Genomic DNA, 23,584 nt, shown 5'->3' on the forward strand with positions numbered 1-23,584 from the left:
TCTTTGGAAGCATGCCACACTAGAGATTGTTGGGCTTAATATATATCACCTGGAATATCTTTTAATATGTGTCCATTAAGTTGCAGCTTTCAAAACCCAAATCGATAATCCCAACTGTGGATGCTCAAGGGTGATAATGAAAGTGGGACTAGGATTTCAGAGCTGAGCTTGAATTCTAAAAGGAAATGCAAGCATGATGTACTTCAAATTAGGTCAATAAAACAAAAGAGGATTCATTTCTTGTTTCTATTTTCATTCAACAGAACAATTATAAATGAAGATGCAATGGCTATTACTAAAGCCAAATGCAAATTTATGCATTTTCTAGATTTTTTCTAACATTCACATAATAATTTACTGAAAATTTACATATAGAACATACGAAAATATTTATTAGTATGTTTCTAAATAATTTCATATAAAATATATGACAAATAGATGTATTTACACTTAGTTCCCTCTTTAGTAAGTTGCTTTAAATCTAATTTTCCACTTTTAAATCTATTGGAATGCAAAATTATCTATCATTGGTGGGTCATATTATCAGGTGATTTCAGAACTCCAGTCAGACAAGAGCAAAAGCCAGACACACCTAATATAAGTGTCATTGCAGAAATAACTGTTAACACATTTTACAATACAGACTTTTACTTATTCTTCTGTCACAATATGTTCTTTCTTAGATGCTCACTACAAAACTTGAATACTTTTAAATATGTTAGAAAAACAAAAAAATCTAATCTAAATACTGCCACTTAATTAGCATCAAAACATTATAAAACATGGAATCAATATGCATAATTAAAATATTTTCCATGAAAATAACTGGTTAAATGTTTAACTGTTTTTAATTAGGACAACACATTACTTATACTATATATAGTATGTGAACATATATAACACAATATAAAAACGTAGGCATAGAGTCTGCCTTCGGCTCAGGGCGTGATCCCGGCGTTATGGGATTGAGCCCCACATCAGGCTCCTCTGCTATGAGCCTGTTTCTTCCTCTCCCACTCCCCCTGCTTGTGTTCCCTCTCTCGCTGGCTGTCTCTGTCTCTGTCGAATAAATAAATAAAAAAGTCTTAAAAAAAAAAAAAGAATTTATGGATACAGTTTTCAAGTGACTGAAAGAAAGTTTTATATATATGTGTGTGTGTATACTTGCATATATATTTATTTTAATGGTGACTGTTAATAAACAACATAAGATTGCATTTATATGCCTACGTTTTTTTTTTTTTTTTTAAGATTTTATTTATTTATTCGACAGAGACAGAGACAGCCAGCGAGAGAGGGAACACAAGCAGGGGGAGTGGGAGAGGAAGAAGCAGGCTCATAGCGGAGGAGCCTGATGTGGGGCTCGATCCCGTAACGCAGGGATCACGCCCTGAGCCGAAGGCAGACGCTTAACCGCTGTGCCACCCAGGCGCCCCTGTATCCATAAATTCTTGATGAAATAAACAATTAATGAAATTTTTCTATAGCACAAATACGATATCCTATGAAAGGAAATGGAAATGCATCACTAAAATTTTGTACTTTAAAATATGGAATATCATAACATTACTGAATTACAGTATTATTAACTATTATGTGAAATATTGTAAGCGTGTTTCAGTTTTTTTTTTAAACAGAACTGCTGTATGGATATAGAACTTTGTTCGCAGAGTCTCTAAAACATATAATTAAATCTCTATGAAATAGTGTACTTCAAAGGAAACTCCATTACTAGTACATCACTGATTACTAGTCAAGCAATCAAAATTGAGTCTTCAACAGAGAAAGAGTTTGTTGCTATTTTAAAATAAAGATGCCTGCTGCCTACAGACATGTAGACATGTCATACAGACATTCTTACTATCTTGTTCCTTCTCATACCTAATTTACCTAATATTTTCTAAATTTATTTAACAAAATAAAAAGCAGATTGAGAAAACTTCACAAGAAATCAATGAGTCAACTATAGCGCAAACACTAGTTTAAAAATCACTGTAGAGTATGTAACAACTCACTAATCCCAAATAACTAAAGCAAATTTATTAAAAGAATTTTCCATATAAATGAAGTATAAACTCCCTTCAAACACCATAATTTATCAATAGAGATGGGGGAATTTTGAAAATAAATTTTTACAGAATATAATTAAAATAATCATCCTTGTCTTGAGGATTCTTATTAATGAAAAAAGTACCACTGTACTATATTATTACGATGGTCTCAGGAGTTATCGAAATACTAAGAATGATTCTTCCCTAACACTTAATGATTCCAGAGAGGTATAATTCTTTTTAAGTTTTTATTCAAATTCCAGTTGGTTAACATACAGTGTAATAATAGTTTCAGGTGTAAAATATAGTGATTCAACAATTCCATACAACCAGGTAAGTCTAATTTTTTATTCATGTACCAACTATTTGTATTAGCCTTAGCCACATCTAATTTGCTACTTTGAATATAATAAATAGATTCTGGAAAATTAAGTTATCTCCTCCTGTTAAAGACACATCTATGAACATATTATTAAGCTTCCATGCATGTGTACAGATGTTTAATGCTACCTAAAATCCAGTGGTTTAAGCTTAAATATTTGGTAAATTAGTGAGTTCATTAGATAATAATTGACATGTCAGGTACATCTAATATACATTGAAGCATGACCATTCTGACCTTTGTTCCAAATTGTTATAATAAAACTACAAGAACAACATCAGTTGTGAAATCTATGGTATTAAAGAATCTCTAAATCTTCTGGGTCTCTCTGCCTGAATTCTGATTCTCAAATATAAGAAGTACCTGAGGAGGATTTGTTTCTTTTCAAACCAAACAGCTCCGCCTTACCCTCAATATGATTTTGATATATTCTCTTTAGGTGAACATGTCCAACCTCTTTAGCTGAGAACCAGTTCTATATATAACCATATTTTGCTCCATTGTTTTAGGGAGAAAAAAAAATGAGAATCCTTGTAAGTTCTATTCCAAAATTTTAGGAGGCAGACACATAACACTTCCTACTTTTTTCTTGCTGAGAATCACTGAGATCTGGGAATCAGGTCATATTGAAAAGATGTGACAGTTAAAGAAAAATCTAACTGGATACATATATGAAGAATGCATTTATTAAGAAGTACATGGTGCCGCATGAGGCTTAATATACAGCTACAGGGCCAATGGGAAAGTGTAGCTTAGAACGATGGATACAAAATCTTCACTGTCAGTGTAACCAAATATACCATGAGACCACTGAACCCAGTAAAGATAAATACACCAGAGAAAAGTAAAAGGTAAGGACAAGAGCTATCATTCATTCTCTTTCTGAAAAGAGGACAACTTAAATAAATTAAAATGAGAGTAACAGTTTTTTTCATCAAACATTCAGTAGTATGAGGCAGAAAATGAATATTCAATTACAAATAGACACATAGAAATAAAAGATGAAAGAGTAATAGCAACAACTAAGGCACAATATGTGGCATATTAATAAATGAGGATGCTAAGGAGTCCGTGTAAACCAGCAAGTGTCCAAAGACATTAATACTCTGCCAGAAACTAAGGACCACCCTAGTGAGGACAGCATGGAAACAAATGAGTAGGCAACTCAAAAGCCACACTAAAATCAAGATTATAACATTATCTGTAGCTACCTAAGGCCACAGACTTTTCATGAGGAAAGATATGTGACACAACAAGAATAAATGTGTTACACACACCATAACTAGTTATACCTAGTAACTGCATATTGAAGCTCCATATGGGTCACTTAAAATGTTGCTTTGATTCACTGTGACCAATTCTCTGTTTTTTAAAGTCATGGATTAAAGTACCGTTCAAAGTATAACTGACACAGAACTTTTAATACCAGATAGACCAAATCGTACATCTTATCAAAATGGGCTTCAGTAGACCCACTGTAGGGTATATTTTATGATGATGAGTTTCAATTCCTTTCAGTTAGGACTATCAGAACACAAGTTACAGATGCAAGCTACACTCTCATTCCTCACAGGAAATTTCCCTGATTTTGGTATTTTTAGTACTCTAAGTCTTATATACATGCTCACTTGACATTTGTTTTATTTTGTTTTTTACTCCTTTTTGCTTCTTTTTTCTCAGGTGTGCTCTGAGTAGCTTAAATGAAGAGACTAGTTAAACTTTACATGTCTCTTAACAATGCTATGGTTTTAAATAAAATCCCTCTTCAGTTCACATACTAAATAAAATATAAAGTCACGTTAGCTGTATTTGTGTTTATAAAATAAGTATCCTCATTTATCTTAGATCAAGCCTATAAAGTTATTTCAAAAATGTTTTAACAGTATAATAATTAGTGCATATACGCAAATTCGATTTAAGAAATAAAACTGTTTTTTAGAAAAGTTTCTATAGCATTGTAACAAAAATATCATTCCTTAGTTTCTAGAATATACTGATCAAAATTCTATACTTATGCTGAATATAAATGATATCAATCTAAGTTATCAAAGAGGAAAGCAAAAACTTTTAAATGAAAATTGAAGCTGCAGAAAAAGAAAAAGCAGTAGTCCTTTATGTTCTCAATATTCAAATTCAAAGAAAAGAAATTCCCTTTCAACTTTAACAAAAGAAATAAAACAAAAAACCGAACTAACAAACAAAAAACACCCACATCACTCTGGACACATTAGTTGAATTCTGAAAAATCAGTTGTATATAAAGACTGATATTACTGCAATATAGAAAAGCTTACAAAATGCTAATACTTTACAAAAGAAAATATAGCAAGGCACATTTATCTACTCTGTTGCAAGTACTTTGTCTAAAGAGAGAAAAATGTTAAAGTTCATCAGTAGACTTAATGTATACGCTCAACTTACTGGTAACATTGTTTTCAGTCCTGAACGTAGGAATTCATTTCTTAAATGTATTCTAAATTCAAGCTCATAAGGTGAAGTGACAAGGGCATTTATAAACTGCATGCAGGCCACCTGTAATTAGAAAGCAAAGTTTGTTAAAAATTATTTTAATTAAGGAAATATTCACTTAATACATTCAGATCCTTATTTTTCCATTAACTAAAGGGATACATACATATACTATAAAATATTAAAAGAAATGTAAATATTTATACAAGTATAAGGATGATTATGACTTTACAACATAAACAACAAAATTAAGTTTCTAATGCTCAAAATAATTCTAATGGAGATATGATGGATGGTCAAGTATTGCTATGATTTGCTAAACAATATGAAGGAATATTAAACTCAGAAACTCAAAGTTCCAAAAATCTGCATATAGAGCCCTTTAAAAATATCATGAAATGTATCTTTCATATCCAGCTGTCCTCAGAGTACACTTGGCCTCAGTTCTATATGGTTATGAACACTTTTCTAAAATAAATCAAAACAAGTACCTTGATATTAAACAGAGAACAGTGATAACTTAGAGAAATTATTACACTGATTTATACTGTCTCCATCCTGTTATTGGGATGGACGTGCACAAAATATCGAGTATTAAAATATATGATTAAGATGAATTAATTTCCTGCATATAAAAATGAATGCAAGGAAATTAAGATAAACTAGAAGTCACTGTGACACCAATGCTAATGTGCATTGCATGACAAAGTAAATATAAGGTCTTGTTTTCAAGCGAAGGTGATTCATTAATTACACTGACACTGTAAAAAAGGTTTGGTTTTTCTTACTTTCTGATATTGAGATTCCCTATTATAAAAGGGGACTTATTTTCTGGTAACTGCAAGCTAGAAAGGAATCAACAAAATGCTAATCGCTAGGTGATCCATACATTATTCCTGATAGTATTTTTGGGAAATGCTGCTCAAGTCTAAGGCAACTACCTAATAGGTTAAGTGAGGAGCTGCACATTTAAATTGATTATTCTTAAAGTATGCAATGAGTATACTGTACAGTGTTCAAAGAGCTGACAGAGAGGGGACTCCTGGAAAATACCAGATTTAGTAAAAATATCGAGTATATATAGAAGGAGCCACAAAAAAATCAAAAGTCAGTATGAGAAAAACACATCAGCAAAAGAAAATATTTCAAATGTATTTTGACTTGACTTGTCCAGACCTATCATTATAATAGTTATTTTTTCAAGTAGAAAGAAAAGATTTAAAGGTATATTCCTTTTTTTATATCTATTATCTAATACATCTAAGCTGCTTTTAGGGAGATTTGTCCAACTACCTCACATCCAGGGTCAAAAATCAAAAGTTGCATGCCTTAAAAGTGACGACTAAAGTTTATGTTTCTAACATTACTAGATATCTAAATGACAACTGAACGATGTAGTCCAACGCCTATGAATGCTCAAATGACAATATGAAACACTAAGACTACTGATGAAATACTTGCCAAAGACTGGGCATTACCTTAAAAGACATTTCAAATAAGTTACCATGACACTTACACCTTAATGGATTACTTAACCTTACTATTTACAATAAGAAGATACTTAAGTCTTAAGTTTCCATAGCCTGGGAGATAAATTTGTACACTGTACATGTCCAGAGCTATATTATCATTGCATGTGCTTGAATGATCTTTGTTCAATATTACAACTATGACACTGATGAGGCAACAGAAGGCAAGCTGAGGACAAAGCAGAAACTGACAACCCGCAACCCCCACCCCCACCATGGGATGTATGTGACATTCCTCAGGCACTCCTGGCTGCCCTAAAGGACAAAGAAATAGTTAACCTATAGATACCACAATCCTGCAAGATTTAAGTCTCCCTCAGTTTTACAAATGTCTTTAGCAGTTTACAAGAAGGAAGCATTTCTATCAATAACCTAGCTTCCTGAAGGGAATGTAGATATGATCAAATGCCCTTATAATCTGCAGCCTCCAGGAAGTTCCCAACTATCTTCATGTTAATGCCTTACTAGAGGGGTAAACAACCTTAACTTGACAATGGCAAGATCTCTGGTATCTTGGGAGTCTTCTTTAACATATGAAAGTATTTCCTCAACCTCCCTTTTTCCTTACCTCCCCCAACCTCATGGTATATAATCAGCCACCCCTCACAACCCCAGGGCAGCAGCTCTTTCTGCTCACAGGTCCTGTCCCCATGCTTTAATAAACCACCAATTTCGCACCAAAGACGCCTCAAGAATTCTTTCTTGGTCGTCGGCTCCGGACCCCTCCCCAATGAACCTCACTAGTATTCCCTGTCCTCATCAACATGACCAAACAAGCCAAAGCACATGTCCAATCCAAAATTAACAGAGAGAAAAGTTGCCATCTGCTAGGATTGTTTTTGCCAGAAGATACTCTAGCTTAATGGCTTGTATTAATACCCTACAAGAGAACATTTCCATAAGAAACAAGTTAATGAGACTTAGAACTGTACCTTCATAGAAATAAAAGTACATTTAGTAAGAAATGCTTCAATGATATTATTTACTTTACATATGATGTATAAATTTATAACTGAATGCTAAAAAAAAGTTGCATCCTTTCACTACAGTGTAAAATAATTAGGAGACACTTTGAAGCCAGTAATTTAAACAGGTAATGGCACTGGATTATCAATGTATTATTTATTGTTGAACAAATTCTAACAGATATCTAATTAATTACAAATAAGATAATCAGAACAGTCATACCATCATGTTATTTTCCAACACCTTCTCCTAAAGTGATACTCTCTTTGTTTTAAAGATTTTATTATTTATTTAAGAGAGAGTGAGAGCTAGAGCCAGAGAGAGAGAGAGAGGGAGGGAGAGAACACGAACGTGGAGGGGGAGTGGGGGAGCAGCTGGGACCCAACCCAGGGCTGGATCCCAGGATCCTGGGATCATGACCTGAGTCGAAGGCAGATGCCCAACCAACTGAACGACCCAGAGAGATACTCTTTTATAAAAATATTTATATTATATTTTAATGTGGAGAACAAAAATATCATCTTAATTATCTCCATTCCTTTATGCTACTACATAATCACTGTACTTTTTAGAGGACAGAAATAAAATCTATCCAAAACCAAAATAAATGTCATTATTTACAAATACAAAATTAAATTTTAAAAATATAATTAGTTTCAATGCCAGAATATATTATTACTTAATCATAAACATTAAATATCCATATGTAGATTCTGAATTCATAGTTAAATACAGAACCTCAAACTATTTTCATCATCATTATTATTCTTATTATACAAACAATATTAGAGGCTTTGCATAATCCACCATCTAATCTCATTCTCTTAAAAAAACCATACAAGGTAACTATTACCATTATCCTTATTTAATAGATGATGAAGCTGAGGCTCAAAGCAGTTAACTTATACACGGTCACACAGCAAGGGGAAAACTCATGATTTTATGCCAAATATAGAATAATTTCCAGTATATTCCAGATGCCTCATTAACTCCAGTCATAGATTCACGGGACAAAAGATTTTAAGAATGGGTAAGATAATAAAATTTAACCATTGCATCATGTTTAATACACTAGAAATATCCAGTTTTGAAACTGTAAGTTAATTAGAAAACCATACAGCTACTTTTTTAAAAGATTTTATTTATTTATTTATTTGAAAGAGAGAGTGAGAGAGAGAGGAGGGGGGGAGGGGAAGAGGGAGAAGCAGACTCCCTGCTGAGCAAGGAGCTCATCCAGGGCTTGACCCTGGGCCTGCAGGATCATGACCTGAGCTGAAGGCAGATGCTTAATGGACTGAGCCACCCAGGCAACCCAGCATACAATTATTTTAACAATATACTATCTAGTATATAAAATGGTTATTGTATATGTCATTTATATCTCTATTAAAAAAACAAAGAGTTTATCAAAATGCATAATGAAATGCAAAAAAAACAAAACAAAACAAAAATACCAGGAAAGGTAGAAAACAGTTCCTAGAATGTGTTACATTCCACTTCATGAACAATGAAGTATAGGCAGCATCCCATCATCCACAATAATGGTCCCTCACTCTCCTTTACTTCCTGCCACCCCACTCCCTATTCAGCATACATTTGCATTCAAATACAGACACACACACACACACACACACACACACACACACACAGGAGCTATGCCATTCAATACAGAGACACTAGTCACAATGTAAATTTAGCTTAATTATAATTACTAACATGAAAACGTCAGTTGCTCAGTCTAGCAACAGTTCAAGTGTTCAACAGCCAAATGTGTCTACTGGCTACCATACTGGACAGCACGAATATAGGGTACTGCAGAAAGTTTGATTGGATAGCACTGCACTGGAGACTTTAATGAAAAAGCCTTCTGGCCTAATATCTAAAACCTAAGCTCCAAAGAAGTACAAAACTCATTCCCAAATAATGAAAGTTTGAAAATTGGTATGTTCAATGTCCAAGTATATAAATCTTTAAGATCATGATCGTCTGCTTACAATGCAAAATCAATCTGTTAAAAAAAAAAAATTACAACCCCAGAGATGGAAAACAAAGAATCATGTGATTTTAAAACAGAGTACTGCTTAAAAATACCAAATACTCTGGTTCAATGTGCTCCTTTTAAGGTAAAGAAACTGAAAACCTAGAAAGATTAGTTGATTTGCCCAAGATCATATAGCTAATAATAAGCCATAAAGATAAGACTAGAACTTATATCTCATGACTTTTAGTTTTGGATTCTTTCTACAACAGTACAATGTACAAATCTGGCATTGCTGAATAACATTTTTCCTTGTACTGGAAAGAAAACAAGTGCCTTTGAATTGAATATCATCATTATCCAGATTCCTTCTGTTCCTTAGTTTCTTTGTAATAGCTTTAAGTTTCAAACCAGTCTCCATTATCTGTTTTAAATATAGCTTCCATGAGAATTAAAATTTAAAATTCACAATAAGTCGGTGAATTTTCTCCAATATTAATAAATATGGTAGGCTAGGAGCAAAATTTTGGTTTCTAATTAATAAAAACAAAAAGTTTCTTTATTTGCATTTCAATGATCTCTGATTCTATATGATAAATGTATATGCTGCCAAATAAATGCATAAATATATATAAATAAAAAACACCAACACTGTGCATGTGATAAAGCATCCAATAATTTGTACCATGTATAAATATATACTAAACTAAATTACTATTAGTTTTTTCATCATCACATTATGATCATTCCTTTTCTACAATAGTATATTATCTTTCTACAATAATCATCTACATTCTTTAGTCACAGGATGCTATTGTCCTCATCCTGGGATATGGGACTTGATGCAGAGTGTGAAATATCACAAAAGAGACTATAAACTTTCTAAAGGCAACACTCTCTATTTGTTTAGGATTTTCTGTATAACCTCAAATTGTCCTCAATAAAATGATTAAAATATAATGGGTAAATGGTAATCAAATATCTCAAATTTTATTGGCATGAGACATATCATTAGCAAAAAAATTGTATTCAGTTTCCTACCTCAGTGGTAGAGAGGGCAACTATTTTAACATGAAATATCTTCATAAAATTATTGGGAAAATCTAAAACCTTTTTTTTTTTTTATTTTAACTTACCAGCTGTAAAAACTATATAAGCATCTATCTATCTGTTTGATCACAATTCAAAGAGCTACAGAGTACAATAATTGCCAACTCCAGGACATCCTCAGACAGATTACCCATACTGTAACAAAGTGTGCTTTTAAAATTTTATTGACACTGTCACACACTTGACCTTATTAAGTACTTTGTTGACATTAACAAAGTCCTTCTTTATCTTAGCCCAGCAGGAGTTAGGAAAAAAGATGGTTTAAGTCAAATAAGTACCAACCAAGAAACATACAAACATACCGAGTAAGTTTATTAAGTCAAGAAATAGAGAAGGATTCCGGGCAGGATGAAGCCATGTACAAAGGTATGGAGGCAGAAGAATAAAATAGGATAAAATGTTCAGGAAACTGAACCAAAAAGTATAAGTAGAAGAGTGGTGAAATATGAGGCTACAGAGAAAACAAAAATCAGACGATGAAGTATTTTGTGCAGACTAAGTCTATGCTTTAATCCTAGAGTTTATGGGATGACTTTCTTGGATTTGAAGCAGTGATCTGACAAGAACTGCATTTCAGAAGTATAAGTCTGTGGAAGATTATTTAAATGGGGCTAGAATAAAGGGGAGACGTTATTTAAGAGAAGGAAGGGGAGAAGTTAAAATGGTAAAATAATGAGACATGACAATTCACTGAAACAAAAAACTGGCAGCAGGGGTGGAAGAAAAGGGATACCATACTAATGAACAAAAGAACAACATTACAGAAGTAGAATTGGTAGGATTTGGTAATTGAAGGAATGGCAAAAAGAGGAAGAGTAGATTCAAAGATTACTATTTCACTTCCGGTTTATGCAACTTGGTAGATAATCCCAAAGTTAATCAGGATTGGGAATACAAAAGAAACGCAGGTTAAGATTGGAGAGAGGATTGGAGTAGGATGAAGGATGAAGAAAAGGAAGATAAGTAGCATTAAGGACAATACTGAATTTGAAATTCAGTCAGGAGACAGCCGAACATATGGGGTCTGAGTTACAAGGATTTGAAAAAGAGTACACAGAAATTCATCACACAGAAGTGCTAGATGGAAGTCATAAGGATGGATGTGGCTAAGGACACCATACAGAATGAGTAAAGCAAAGAACCACAGAACTAAGGATCAGGCTCTTAGAAAGCAGTATATTTAAGGGCCAAGCATAGAGACAGAAGATTTAAAATGTAAAATATGGGTAAAAGAAAAACAAGGAGAGTTTAGTATCATGGAAGTTAAGGGAGGAGAGAGTTTTGATAGGAATGAACAATACTGTCACATGTGCTGGAGAAGCCAATATGACAACTTAAAAATGGTCTTGCTTTTTATATTACAGAGGTCACTAGCGAACGTCCATTACAAAAAAAAAAAAATGATAGATTTGACAATTACTCAACTTTGAAACAGATATAAAATGAAAGGCATCCTTTCCTACATCAATGATAGAAGGAAATATCCTAACTATTAAAAATGTAATAAAATGGACATAAAAGACACCATAAAAGTGTATTCAAAATGATCATCATATTTGGAGAAGTAACAATTAACAAAGATCCTTAAATATTTAAAAGAGATTATAGTTTTGTAAAACTACAGCATTCTCTGTGGACAAGCCAATTCATCTACCTCCTGTAGTTTCAAACTTTTGCAAAAAAAAAAAAAAAGTACTAATACTTTATAATACAATAAAAAGGAGAAAATACATTGTTTTACATCAGATAAGAAATTTTAACAAACACTCACTACTAACTAATTTGATAAAATTAAGTGTGGAACCATCTTCTCTTGGATGAGAGAGCTGAGGCAAGCTAAGGACAAAGCACTAGCTGACACCCCATAAATCCCCCTCCCCCACTCCCAGGTGGGATTTGTGTGACATTCCTCAGGTACTCCTGGCTGCCCAAAAGCTAAGGGAAGGACAAACAAATGGTTAATTTATACAGATTACAGTCCTGCAAGACAAGAGTCTCCCTCAGTTTACAAATATCTTACTGATTTACAAAAAAAATAAAAATAAAAAAGCATTCTTATCAATAAACTAACTTCCAGAAGGAAATGTAGATAAAATTAAATGTCCTTATAACCTGCAGCCCATTGACAAATACTTGAGGCAGGCAGAGTAAAATGTTCCTCCAGGAAGTTCCCAAGTGTCCTGATGCTCATGCCTTTCTAGAGGGAAAAACAACTTTAACTTGACAATGGCAAGGCCTCCATTATCTTGTAGATTCTCCTTAGCATATGAAATTTCTTTCGAAAACCTCCCTTTTCCTTACCTATCCACTCCCAAGTATATAATCAGTCACCCCACACCATTTTGCACCAAAGACATCTCAAGAATTCTTTCTTGGCCATTGGTTCCAGACCTCACCAAACCTCACCTGTATTCCAAAACTACATTATCTTTGTTTTTTGTGATTTTTTTAAAAGATTTTATTTATTTATTTGAAAGAGAGAGAGACAGCCAGCAAGAGAGAGAACACAAGCAGCCGGAGTGGAAGAGGAAGAAGCAGGCTCCCAGCGGAGGAGCCCAATGCAGGGTTCGATCCCAGGATTCCGGGACCATGCCCTGAGCCAAAGGCAGATGTTTAACGACTGAGCCACCCAGGTGCCCCTACATCATCTTTGTTGAATGATATTACAGGAGTTTAAACACTAATTCAGAAAGAGTTCCTTATGGTGCATCAAATGGTAAACACAGTCTTAAAGAAAGAGATGAGCATTGAAGACCAAAATACCCGGTGTCAAATTCTGACTCTACCACTTACAAGCTGTGTCAGCTTAAACAAGTTATCTAGTCTCAATAAGGCTATTCATCTTATAAACAAAATGGAGACGATAATAGTGCCTGCACACCTGGGTTGTTGTGAGAACTTAATCAGATAATATATGTAAATTAAAATGCTTAGTCCATGATCTCATACCATAAATATGGCCAATAAATATGACTTCTCATCACCCAAGAACAAAGTTATCTTTCATAAAATGGGTCATTTCATGAAACCATCTAAGAAAAGATAGTGAGTTTTGTCATTTTCTAAATAAGACATTTAGGCTGGGTATACACAGAGCTATCAGATAGACTCTGACCAAAGAATTGCAATTCAGTTCCCACCCTATTCTGGTGAGTCAGAGTTCTGAATGTTGTGTGAATGGCATAAAGATATGCTTAGATTTTCTAAATTTCTACAATAAGCCCAAAGACTTCCTCAACATTTGTTAGGATAATACTATTGGCTAAACTGCTTATCCTGTTGCTCTAATGATTATTGGTAAAGCTTTAATTTCGATGGCTTATTATTTACTAAATTTCTTCCAAATATTAATGCTAATTGATGTGGGAACAAAGGCAGAAGAAAAATTATTAAATTTCCTTACTGCCTACAGCCCACTGATAAGTCCTTGAAACAGGCAGAGTGACATTCCTCTAGGAACTCAACTGCCTTGATGTTAATACTTTGCTAAGGGCAAAAGGCAATCCTAGCCTGACCCAGACCCCACCCCCTAGGATCCTGTGAGTCTACTTTAAGGTATAAAAATTCCTTTGGAAACTTCCTTTATCTCTAAACCCCCCAAGACAGGTGTTGGCAATCATCCCCAAACATATAGCCCACTGATATACATCTGAAGGGTCTCATGACTAAGGTTTTATTAGATGCTAATAAATGACCTTTCCCAACAATAGCTAGCCCCCTCAAGGTCCAGGAAACCTTCCTTCCAAAATTCCTTAGATACTTATGCTATCCCTAACCCCCTCCCAAAGTGAAAGCATATAATGGGCCACTCCTCATGACACTCTGACCCCCCCTCCCCGCCCAGCTCTTTCTGCCCAGGGGTCCTGTCCCCTTGCTTTAATAAAATTACCTTTTTATACCAAAGACATCTCAAGAGTTCTTTCTTGGCCATCAGCTTCGAACCCCAATGTCTTTCCTACATCAATAATCATACATATTTATAGTAACCAGGAGTACTTTTCCTAATTTTAAATAAATTGTTATTCTAACAGATAAAACCTCTAGCTTTTATAAATGACCAAGCAATAGGAAGAATTTCATTTTTATGTTCCATTCCATTTAAATGATAGCTAAGAAGGAGTTGGTGTTATACAAAATTAGTACTTTAAATATAACTCCAGAAGCAACTTAAGACAAAACCAACTCACCTGTAATTGCAAAGCTTCATGATTTTCTAATCCTTCCACAATTGGTGAAAATCGTTCCCTGTTATTTCTTTCTGCTGCTGTAGTTATGGCCCCTAGAAGTTTATCTAGACTATAGAGAGGGGGGAAAAGTAGAAATGAGAAATTCATCTTACACACACATGAATATGGGTTACCTCTTTCTTTCAGTCTTATTTCCTTTCCGGCATTTGATGTTTTTAGAGACCACTAAAAATTTAAAAGTTGTGTTCCTTTCCACATATTTCTACAAGTCAAATATTGATAGCTTTAAATAATTTTAGGACATCAAAATGAAAATTCAATTATTTAAAAAAACGAAACTTCAATAAAAAATCTTGAGCAAAATAAATTTCCTGGGCAACATTTTTAAAAAGATATTTAGTTGATAAACATTGAAATTAAAAATTCCAAGTTTGGTATTTCATGTGTTAACATAAATATTAATAACCATTTAAGCATAAAATGACATCTACAATTAGTAAAATATTATTCACATGAAAATACTGATTCTATAATAAAGTACTAGAAGGAGCAAGTACATTTGAAAGAACTTAAAAAAAATCAACATTCTTTGAAAATGGAGCAAGAAAGAAAAACTGAAAGAGAAAGTCTAGGTAATTAGAGAAGCATCTATAATTATTTAGCACAAGAAAACTATTTACATGAACAAAAATATTGGAAACTATTGCTATACAGTGTCTGAATCAAATTAAGCTGTATGTAGTATACTGTGCTTATCAAACTATAGCTACAACTATACCAGAATAGGTTGTATTATATGAATTAAGTATTGAAAAACCAATTCACAAGAAAAATATTTTTTACTCATGTATAAACTCATGTTTCTATAAAACCTAAGGAAATCTTACTTTTGCATATGTTATTTCATCCTTAGTTTGTTCTCACTAAGATAAGACTTAATGCTCTCTGATAATATTTTTCTTTAGTGTTTGGCTTTTGGTCTCTAAGGACACTAAGCAGCATTAAGCAAGATCTCATGTTATTCTAATAGGTATGAAAAAGTCAATGTATTAGAGTATTCTAAAATCTTTGCATAGCCCTGTTCTGATTCAAATTGAAATTATTACTGTCACACAAAATTTCAAAGAAATATTTTAGTTCGTGTCCTTAGCAGATATTTCACTCTTTATCACAATGGTTCCATACTAACTAGGCTTATTAATGACAGCAAATCTGAAACTTTGCTTCTTAGTCAATATTATTTCCATAAGAAGGCATGAACTACTGTACATTCAGCAACAATCTGTTAATATTAACACATATATGCACTCTGAATAAATGCAAAGTCTTTTTGTTCTTTCTTTTTAAAAGGTTAGTTTACTTCACTTTATACATAATTTCTTCATTTTATCAATTACAGGCAGATAAAGTAAAATACTACTTTAAATAAAATAACATAACAAAACGAAAGCATCTAGTCAATTCAGTGAGTTAAAGAAGTCAAATTTTGTGATGTGCATATGGGGAGGATGTGTGTGTGTGTGTGTGTGTGTGTGTGTGTGTGTGTGTGTGTGTGTATTAATCCCATTTTTCTAATGATTACTTTACCTTCAGCTAGATAAAATTTTATTCATTCACTTTGAATCCAACTTTGAAGAATTTCCCATTAGGATTCTGTTTAAATCTACTTGTTTCAAAAAATTTAAAAAATGCTGAAATGTAAATAGATAAGATAAAATGCCAATAAATTATTTTCTAAAACGTAATACTATTTTCATGCAAGTTATCTACTGAAAAGCACAAGATACGGAATTTTAATTTCTCAAGTGTCATTTTCCATACAGTTAACATAATAATATAGCAATACTTACATGTTTTCTTCTCCAACAATGCAAATAGCAGACAGTATCTTTACTATTTCAGTCATCATGTTGGGCTGTTTGGGATCAATTGCTCTTGCCAATAGCAAAAGACTCCTTTCATCTCCTAGAATGCTTTGCAATCCAAACTAAAGAAAGAAAAAAAAAAAACTTCATTCAAAATGTATTTGTAACACATCTTTAATTTAAAAAGCAACTTACATTGATCTAAAAACCTACACTTCCACAATGAGCTTCTACCTAGTTATATGAATGTTTTTTNAATGCAGTTACCTATCTTTTTTTTTTTTTATTTTAAATGATTGTATCTTGGAGTTTCTTCCCCTTGATCAGATATGATCTACATTAGCCTGCCTATAAACTCCATAAAGCTTTGGGAGAAATATGTGAACACGCAGTATTTCTTTAACAAAGAAAAACATGTAAAGTATATACTGATACGATTTTCTTTTAAAAAAAAATTATTTATTTGACAGACAGAGACAGCATGCACAATCAGGAGGAGCTGCAGAGGGAGAGGGAGAAGCAGGCTCCCCACTAAGCAGGGAGCCCATCTTGGGGTTCCATCCCAGGATCCTGGGATCATGACCTGAGCCAAAGGCGGACCTTAACAGACTGAGCCACCCAGGAGCCGCCTGATATGATTTTCTTAAGTAATTCTACTTATGTTATTAGGTCTTCCTGGAGATGTCTGGAATTCACGGTTAAATTCTCCAATATGTTTGTGTGGAAAATAAAACTGAACAAAAAAGGTAAAATGTTATAAAGCTCTTTTGTACACTATATGCCAGTTAAAGAAGCAATAAACCTCTGCATAGGTCTTCCCATACCATCTATTATCCTCCCCCTTTGAGAAGATGCATTACAAAAGCTATGAACCCAAGTTCATGGTGGCTGGGTTTTGGTTAAGTGTCACAGTGAACTAGGCAGAGGAGACACCATTTGCTTTCTAGCCTTGAATACAAGCACGCGAATGTGCATTATAAGAATGAATAGGTAAACAAATGTTTAAAAAGGCTAAAACTTGGATTTTCACTAAATTTAAAAGGTATTTTCTTTGACCTTTGTCTCACAAAGTATTTCTCAGATTTCTCATGAAATGCTTGCTTCTTTTTACAATTTAACAGTAAAGATCTGACAACATTTCATCAGATCAAAACTGTCATTTCAAGCATAACTTTTAGTTAAGTACCAAATACATGAATATTTTCATGGTGCCTAATTTAACTTCCAAAACATTTTGGGGGGAGAAGGGGAACATAGCTAAAGTTCTTAAATGTAACTTTACCAGAGCTCATAATAAATAATAAATACAAAGACAAGGCAAATAAAAAAAATGGAAGAGACAAGATTAAAAAGAAGCAAAGAGAACGGAACGGGCAAGCGTGTATGAAGGTGGCCAGTAGATACTAAATAATAAGGAAAATAAGTGAAAAATGTATGTGTAAACTAATAAACAGAGGATTGCCATGCAATTACCAAACTTAAAATAACAGCTTTAAAAATCAAATAGACTGAGAGTAAAATTATTTAAATTTTCAAATTTTCATTTATAAGTTAAAGTAGTTTCTAATACATAGTGATGAGGGAACAGAAGGCAACCTGAGAACAAAGCAGAAACTGACACCCTGCAACCCTCTCCCCCCCATCATGGGATGTATGAGACATTCCTCAGGCACTCCTGGCTGCCCTAAAGGACAAAGAAATAGTTAACCTATAGATACCACAATCCTGCAAGACTTGAGTCTCCCTCAGTTTGCAAATGTCTTAGCAGTTTACAGGAACCAAGCATCTCTATCAATAACCTAGCTTCCTGAAGGGAATGTAGATATGATTAAATGCCCTTATAATCTGCAGCCTCCAGGACGTTCCCAACTATCTTCATGTTAATGCCTTACTAGAGGGGTAAACAACCTTAACTTGATGATGGCAAAGCCTCCGGTATCTTGTGAATCTTCTTTAACATATGAAAGTATTTCCTCAACCTCCCTTTTTCCTTACCTCCCCCAACCTCATGGTATATAATCAGCCACCCCTCACAACCCGGGGGCAGCAGCTCTTTCTGACCAGGGGTCCTGTCCCCATGCTTTAATAAACCACCAACTTTGCACCAAAGATGCCTCAAGAATTCTTTCTTGGTCTTTGGCTCCAGACTCCACCCCACTGAACCTCACTGATACTCCCCAACCTCATCACATAGGGACATACTGACAATAAAAATAAAACAAATAATGAAAAACCATCAATCTAAACATAATAGCAATATTACAGCAATGGAAGAGGCAATGCTTTGCTTTTGATCCTATTATGATCCTATTATTACATGTTTTGTATAAAGGAAAAGAGTTTTTGAAGAAGGTAATCTAAACTCCTTGGGGCCAACAAAGTGAAGTTTAAGTCATTTCAGATGAAAGTTTCATGCTTTATGACAATTTATTCCAACATGAAGTGGATATATCTCTATACTTTTTTTAAAATTTTTAATGTATACTTCATGCCTATGGTTTCACATGCCTATCATTTAAAAGATTCACCATTTATTCATGTTCTGAACACTTACATCAAGAAATTAACATGTCGTAACCCCAGGTTAACCTCAGTTTAGAATAATCTAATTTGAACCATCAAGTTCTTCAAAACTGCCAAACTCTAAAGTGATAATTATGTATTCACATATCAATGTATGTCCTAGGGGAAAAAGCTGTACAGAAAATCTCACTACTATGACTTTCTCTAGTGACTATCTTGATTACAGATATTTAGTATCCTGGTAAGCTATGAGAATTGACAATGTAAGTCAATAAGAATTTAAAACAAAGGGTCCTACAGCTAATTTTACAGATGAGGGGACTGACAGCCAGAAACTTTAAGTGATTTTCCAAAGGCCACTCAACTTAGTGGTAAAGCATGCACTATAGCTCCTGATTTCTAGTACTGTACTGCTTTATTTCTTTGTTTCCCTCAATCGAAGAAAGAAATTTATCTTGAATTGTGGAGATGCAATGTTCATTAAGTGCTTTCTTGTTAAGAGATCAAATTCTACATAATTCTGTTGCAAAAGACTAAGGGCACAAAAGTTGAGAAATTCTGTATTAATGGTGATAGAAATCTTTCCAGAAGAGACTTCCAGGAACAGCACAATTAGTACAGTTTATACAAAAGTCTTATGTCAACTAGCAAGCAGCCAACTCCACATGCTAAAAATCCTTTGCTGATACTTGTGTGCATAATATATAAATATATACAATCATATATAATCCCATATGTTTAAGAAAGACTGTTTACAGATTAGAAACCTTATCACATTATTAATAGCTATATATTTATATTATACTAACAACTATATGTTTGTCCAGTTTCTGGTTATTGTTATAATTATTTCTATTAAATACTTACAGATTATTAAAACACCATCTAAAGAGAATTATACAACTAGTGAATGAGTCAGTGGTATTTTACCTTACAGGAATATAGAGGAAATATTGTCTAATACAGTAACAAAATTGTTTATAGAAAAAATAACTATAGGGTGCTGGGTGGCTCAGTCGGTTAAGTGTCTGCCATTGTCTCAGGTCATGATCCCAGGGTCCTGGGATCGAGTAAGGCACTGGGCTCCTTGCTCTGCAGGGGTCTGCTTCTCCTCTGCTCTTCCTCTCACTCATTCTCTCAATTTCTCTCTTTCTCAAATAAATAAATAAAATCATTTTTAAAAAAGAAAAGAAATAATAACTATAACTTCATAACCTGAGCACAGATTATTTTTATTTTTTTAAGATTTTATTTATTCATTTAAGAGAGAGAGCGACAGTGTGTGTGCACATGTGTGGAGGGAGGGGCAGTGGGGAGGGAGAGGGACAAACAGACTCTGTGCTGAACAGGAAGTACAATGCAGGGCTCAATCTCAGGACCCTGAGGTCATGACCTAAGCCTAAATCAAGAGTCAGACACCTAACCAACTGAGCCACCCAGGCACCCTGAGCAAAGATTATTTTTAGAAAAAAAAAAAAAAACCCTTGCTTAGAATTCATGAAGTCCCTAATACTGCAACTGGTACACATATACAAAAAACCCTGCAATCTTCCAAAAATGTCTTCTATGTATATTAACTCACTGATATTAATTGAACATAAAATAGAAATCTTAACCTTATAACGTTGTTAGCAAACAAGTTAAACTATAGCTTTGAATTTTCCTTTTCAATGGAATAAAAACACTGTAAAAAATGGTATTCAACGTGTAACATTTAAGCATGAAAGAAAAAAAAAAGGATTATCTAATTTGGGAACAGACTTTTCTGTTTCCATAATTATAAAAACATACCAATAAACATATTGTGAAGCAAAGTATATTTTAAATAATATTTCAATGAAGCCTATGATGATCTTCACCATAAAGACCCTCTGAAAACCGAATAAGCACCTACTATACTGTCTGTTTCATACTTCCATCTACTGTTGAACAAACTCTCACCTTTTGTGACAGGCAGAAATAAATACTACTTACCTTATTATTCATAAATGCTTTGAGGCACTGAATAAGTTTATACTGATTCTTTTTGTCTATATTTTCTTGCCTGAATAGAGGGGAAATAAACATGTTATGTTGTGCTTAAAATTTTTTAAATTTCCCCTTTAGTGATTTTTTTCATGTTTATTCTTACTGTTTCTTGTCCAGAAGCTTTTCCAGAACATCCAATAAGAGTCCAAGACCTTCATGGCCAAAGTTGTTAACCCAGCTATGAAACAAACAAAAAATACGTATAAATAGGTTTGTATATTTAAAACATTAAACATCCAAAATGAAATGGTAATTTTCAAATCTGATAACCCTGACTTTATATCACTTACCATTTTTTCCTTCTTCCATTACTTTAATTATTGACTCTATGAAGATGACTTAGAGATCTTTACCTCAATGCCAGACTTCTCTTCACATTTTAGATTGCCCATTCCATAGTACTGCTTTGGTTGTTCCACCAGCATCAAATACTGAAGCTGATATATTTAAGCCAAATATATCTTCCCCGCTGTCTCTGTTAGCCTCAATCAACTCCTCTTCCACTCTTCCATACTGTCATTAACACCACTATTCTTTGAATCCTTCAGACTTCAAATACCAACAGAATTTTTTGATTTCCATCTCTCTCACCTTTATATTTATTCTGTTCATTGATTCAACAAATATTTATTGAGTACCTACTAAGTACCAGCCATGTTTTAGGTGTCAAAGATAGAACAGGCAACAAAAATAAGCCTTTACCCTCATGTAGCTTACTATCTAAAGGGAGGGAGACATATGATAAACAGATAAGCAGGTTATATATACATAAATGTCAGTGCTTTGGTGCTATAAAAAATTAAAACTTTGGTAAATCAAATAATGAATGCCAGGATGTGGTTTTTTAATGTGTAGTCAGGGAAGTTGTTTGATAAGGTGGCATTTGAGCAGAGCCTTCAAGGAAGTGAAGAGGTTCATAGCAGAAGGATTAAGGACAAATCGAGTACTGAAGTGGTAGCTAGCATGCTTGAAAGATTCCAGGAACTGTAAGGAGACCTGTGTGGCTGCAGCAGAATAAGCAGGCTTGGAAGAATGGCAGGAAATGAAGTCCCATGTGTGGTCAAAGGCTGAAAGACTGATCATGTAGAGCTGGGTTTGACTTTGTCATCCAGTCACAAATATTCTACTTCTAGAAAGACTCCCACACATTTCCCCTCCCCTCCTTTTCATTGATTCTGCTAACATTCTAGTTTAGCCCTAGTTACCTTTTCTTTAATGTGACAGGAGTCTTCCAACTAGGGTCTCTACAGCTTCATTCTTTCCTTTTATTCATTTTACAAAAGGCTGGATTAGATTGCACTTAATCAGTCATACATCCAAAAATTTCCTCTGGTCAACCTAACACATTTCAAGTCCTGCAACCAAGCATTTTCATATAGCCTCAACCTACCTTTCCAGATATTTAAAAAATGGCTCAAATATTCAGAACCAATTGCATCCACAATATATATGGAACCTCATTTTAAACAAATTCTGCTTTAATTTCCATAGTGGAAATGAGAAAAAAACAATAAGGCATTGTAATGATAATTGGCAGGGAGCTACTATTCAATTGAGGCATGTAATCAACAAATACAATGAGCTATTTTCTCTAAAGATTCTCCATATCAGTGGGGTGGTGGTGGAAGAAAAGAAGGACATCATCTTTAAGCATAATATGTCAGCAGATATCAGCAAAGCACAATATACCCTAGCAGCAACCTTAAAATAATAAGAATTCTGAACAAATTTGTATAAACAGTTCTTGGTATCTACTTTGGCATTTAGCAAGATAAAATAATTCATGATTTCCTTAAATTCAACACTTATAAATTGTTTTTTTAAGATTGTAAATTTTACTCATCTTTTTATACCCAGTGGTATTAAAATTATTAGAGTTATTTCTTTCTTAGTCTAGGAAAGTGGTACAAGAACATGACTTCTATTTGTTCACTTAAAATTAGTCACCCACACATCCCAGACTTCTTCAAATTGTTTATGATACTTTGGTTTCACTCAGTGAAAATTACAATTGGTCTGAAAAAAAAAATAGGATACATCATGAAACCTAAGTGTGAGAAGTCAGGGCTTATTTATTAAAAAACTAGGCTGTGAAAAGTCTTAACAGAATATTTTAGGCCAATGGGCAAAGGAGGCCTAATTAGAGTCTTCAGGACTTTTAAAGTAGAGAGAATGGGAGTCCCAAAGGAGCCCACTACTATAGGGATACAATAATTATTAGCACAATGACACTAGATAGGTTAAAAGGAAGGGATGTAGCTAACCGTATCTTTTGTCTTTTTCTCTTGCTAGCAACATTTTTCTTTAAGGCACTAAATACTTTGTGGCCTCTAGCCAAATGCTATTTTCTCTTTCTCTCAGTCTCTCTCTCTCTCCATATATATATATAGTAGAGAGAATGGGAGTCCCAAAGGAGCCCATATATATATATATATATATATATATATATATGTGTGTGTGTGTGTGTGTGTGTGTGTGTGTGTGTGTGTGTGTGTGT

The 23,584-nt window shown here is 33.7% G+C and overlaps 1 protein-coding gene across 2 annotated transcripts in view; it reads right to left on the bottom strand.

Moving 5' to 3' along the window:
- The window catches only part of DIAPH2 (diaphanous related formin 2), a 1,070,037-nt gene that overhangs the window by 760,178 nt on the left and 286,275 nt on the right, over positions 1–23,584 (bottom strand). For both annotated transcript variants that reach the window (XM_040630182.1, XM_040630183.1), the window contains 5 exons: positions 21,191–21,265; positions 21,034–21,103; positions 16,522–16,658; positions 14,672–14,780; positions 4,854–4,964 (listed from right to left, as the gene is read on the bottom strand). In XM_040630182.1, the coding sequence (XP_040486116.1) occupies positions 4,854–4,964; positions 14,672–14,780; positions 16,522–16,658; positions 21,034–21,103; positions 21,191–21,265 (502 nt within the window). The remainder of the gene's footprint in view (positions 1–4,853; positions 4,965–14,671; positions 14,781–16,521; positions 16,659–21,033; positions 21,104–21,190; positions 21,266–23,584) is intronic.

The sequence above is a fragment of the Ursus maritimus genome (assembly GCF_017311325.1).
Source record: "Ursus maritimus isolate PB19 chromosome X unlocalized genomic scaffold, ASM1731132v1 scaffold_X1, whole genome shotgun sequence".
Classification (NCBI taxonomy): domain Eukaryota; kingdom Metazoa; phylum Chordata; class Mammalia; order Carnivora; family Ursidae; genus Ursus; species Ursus maritimus.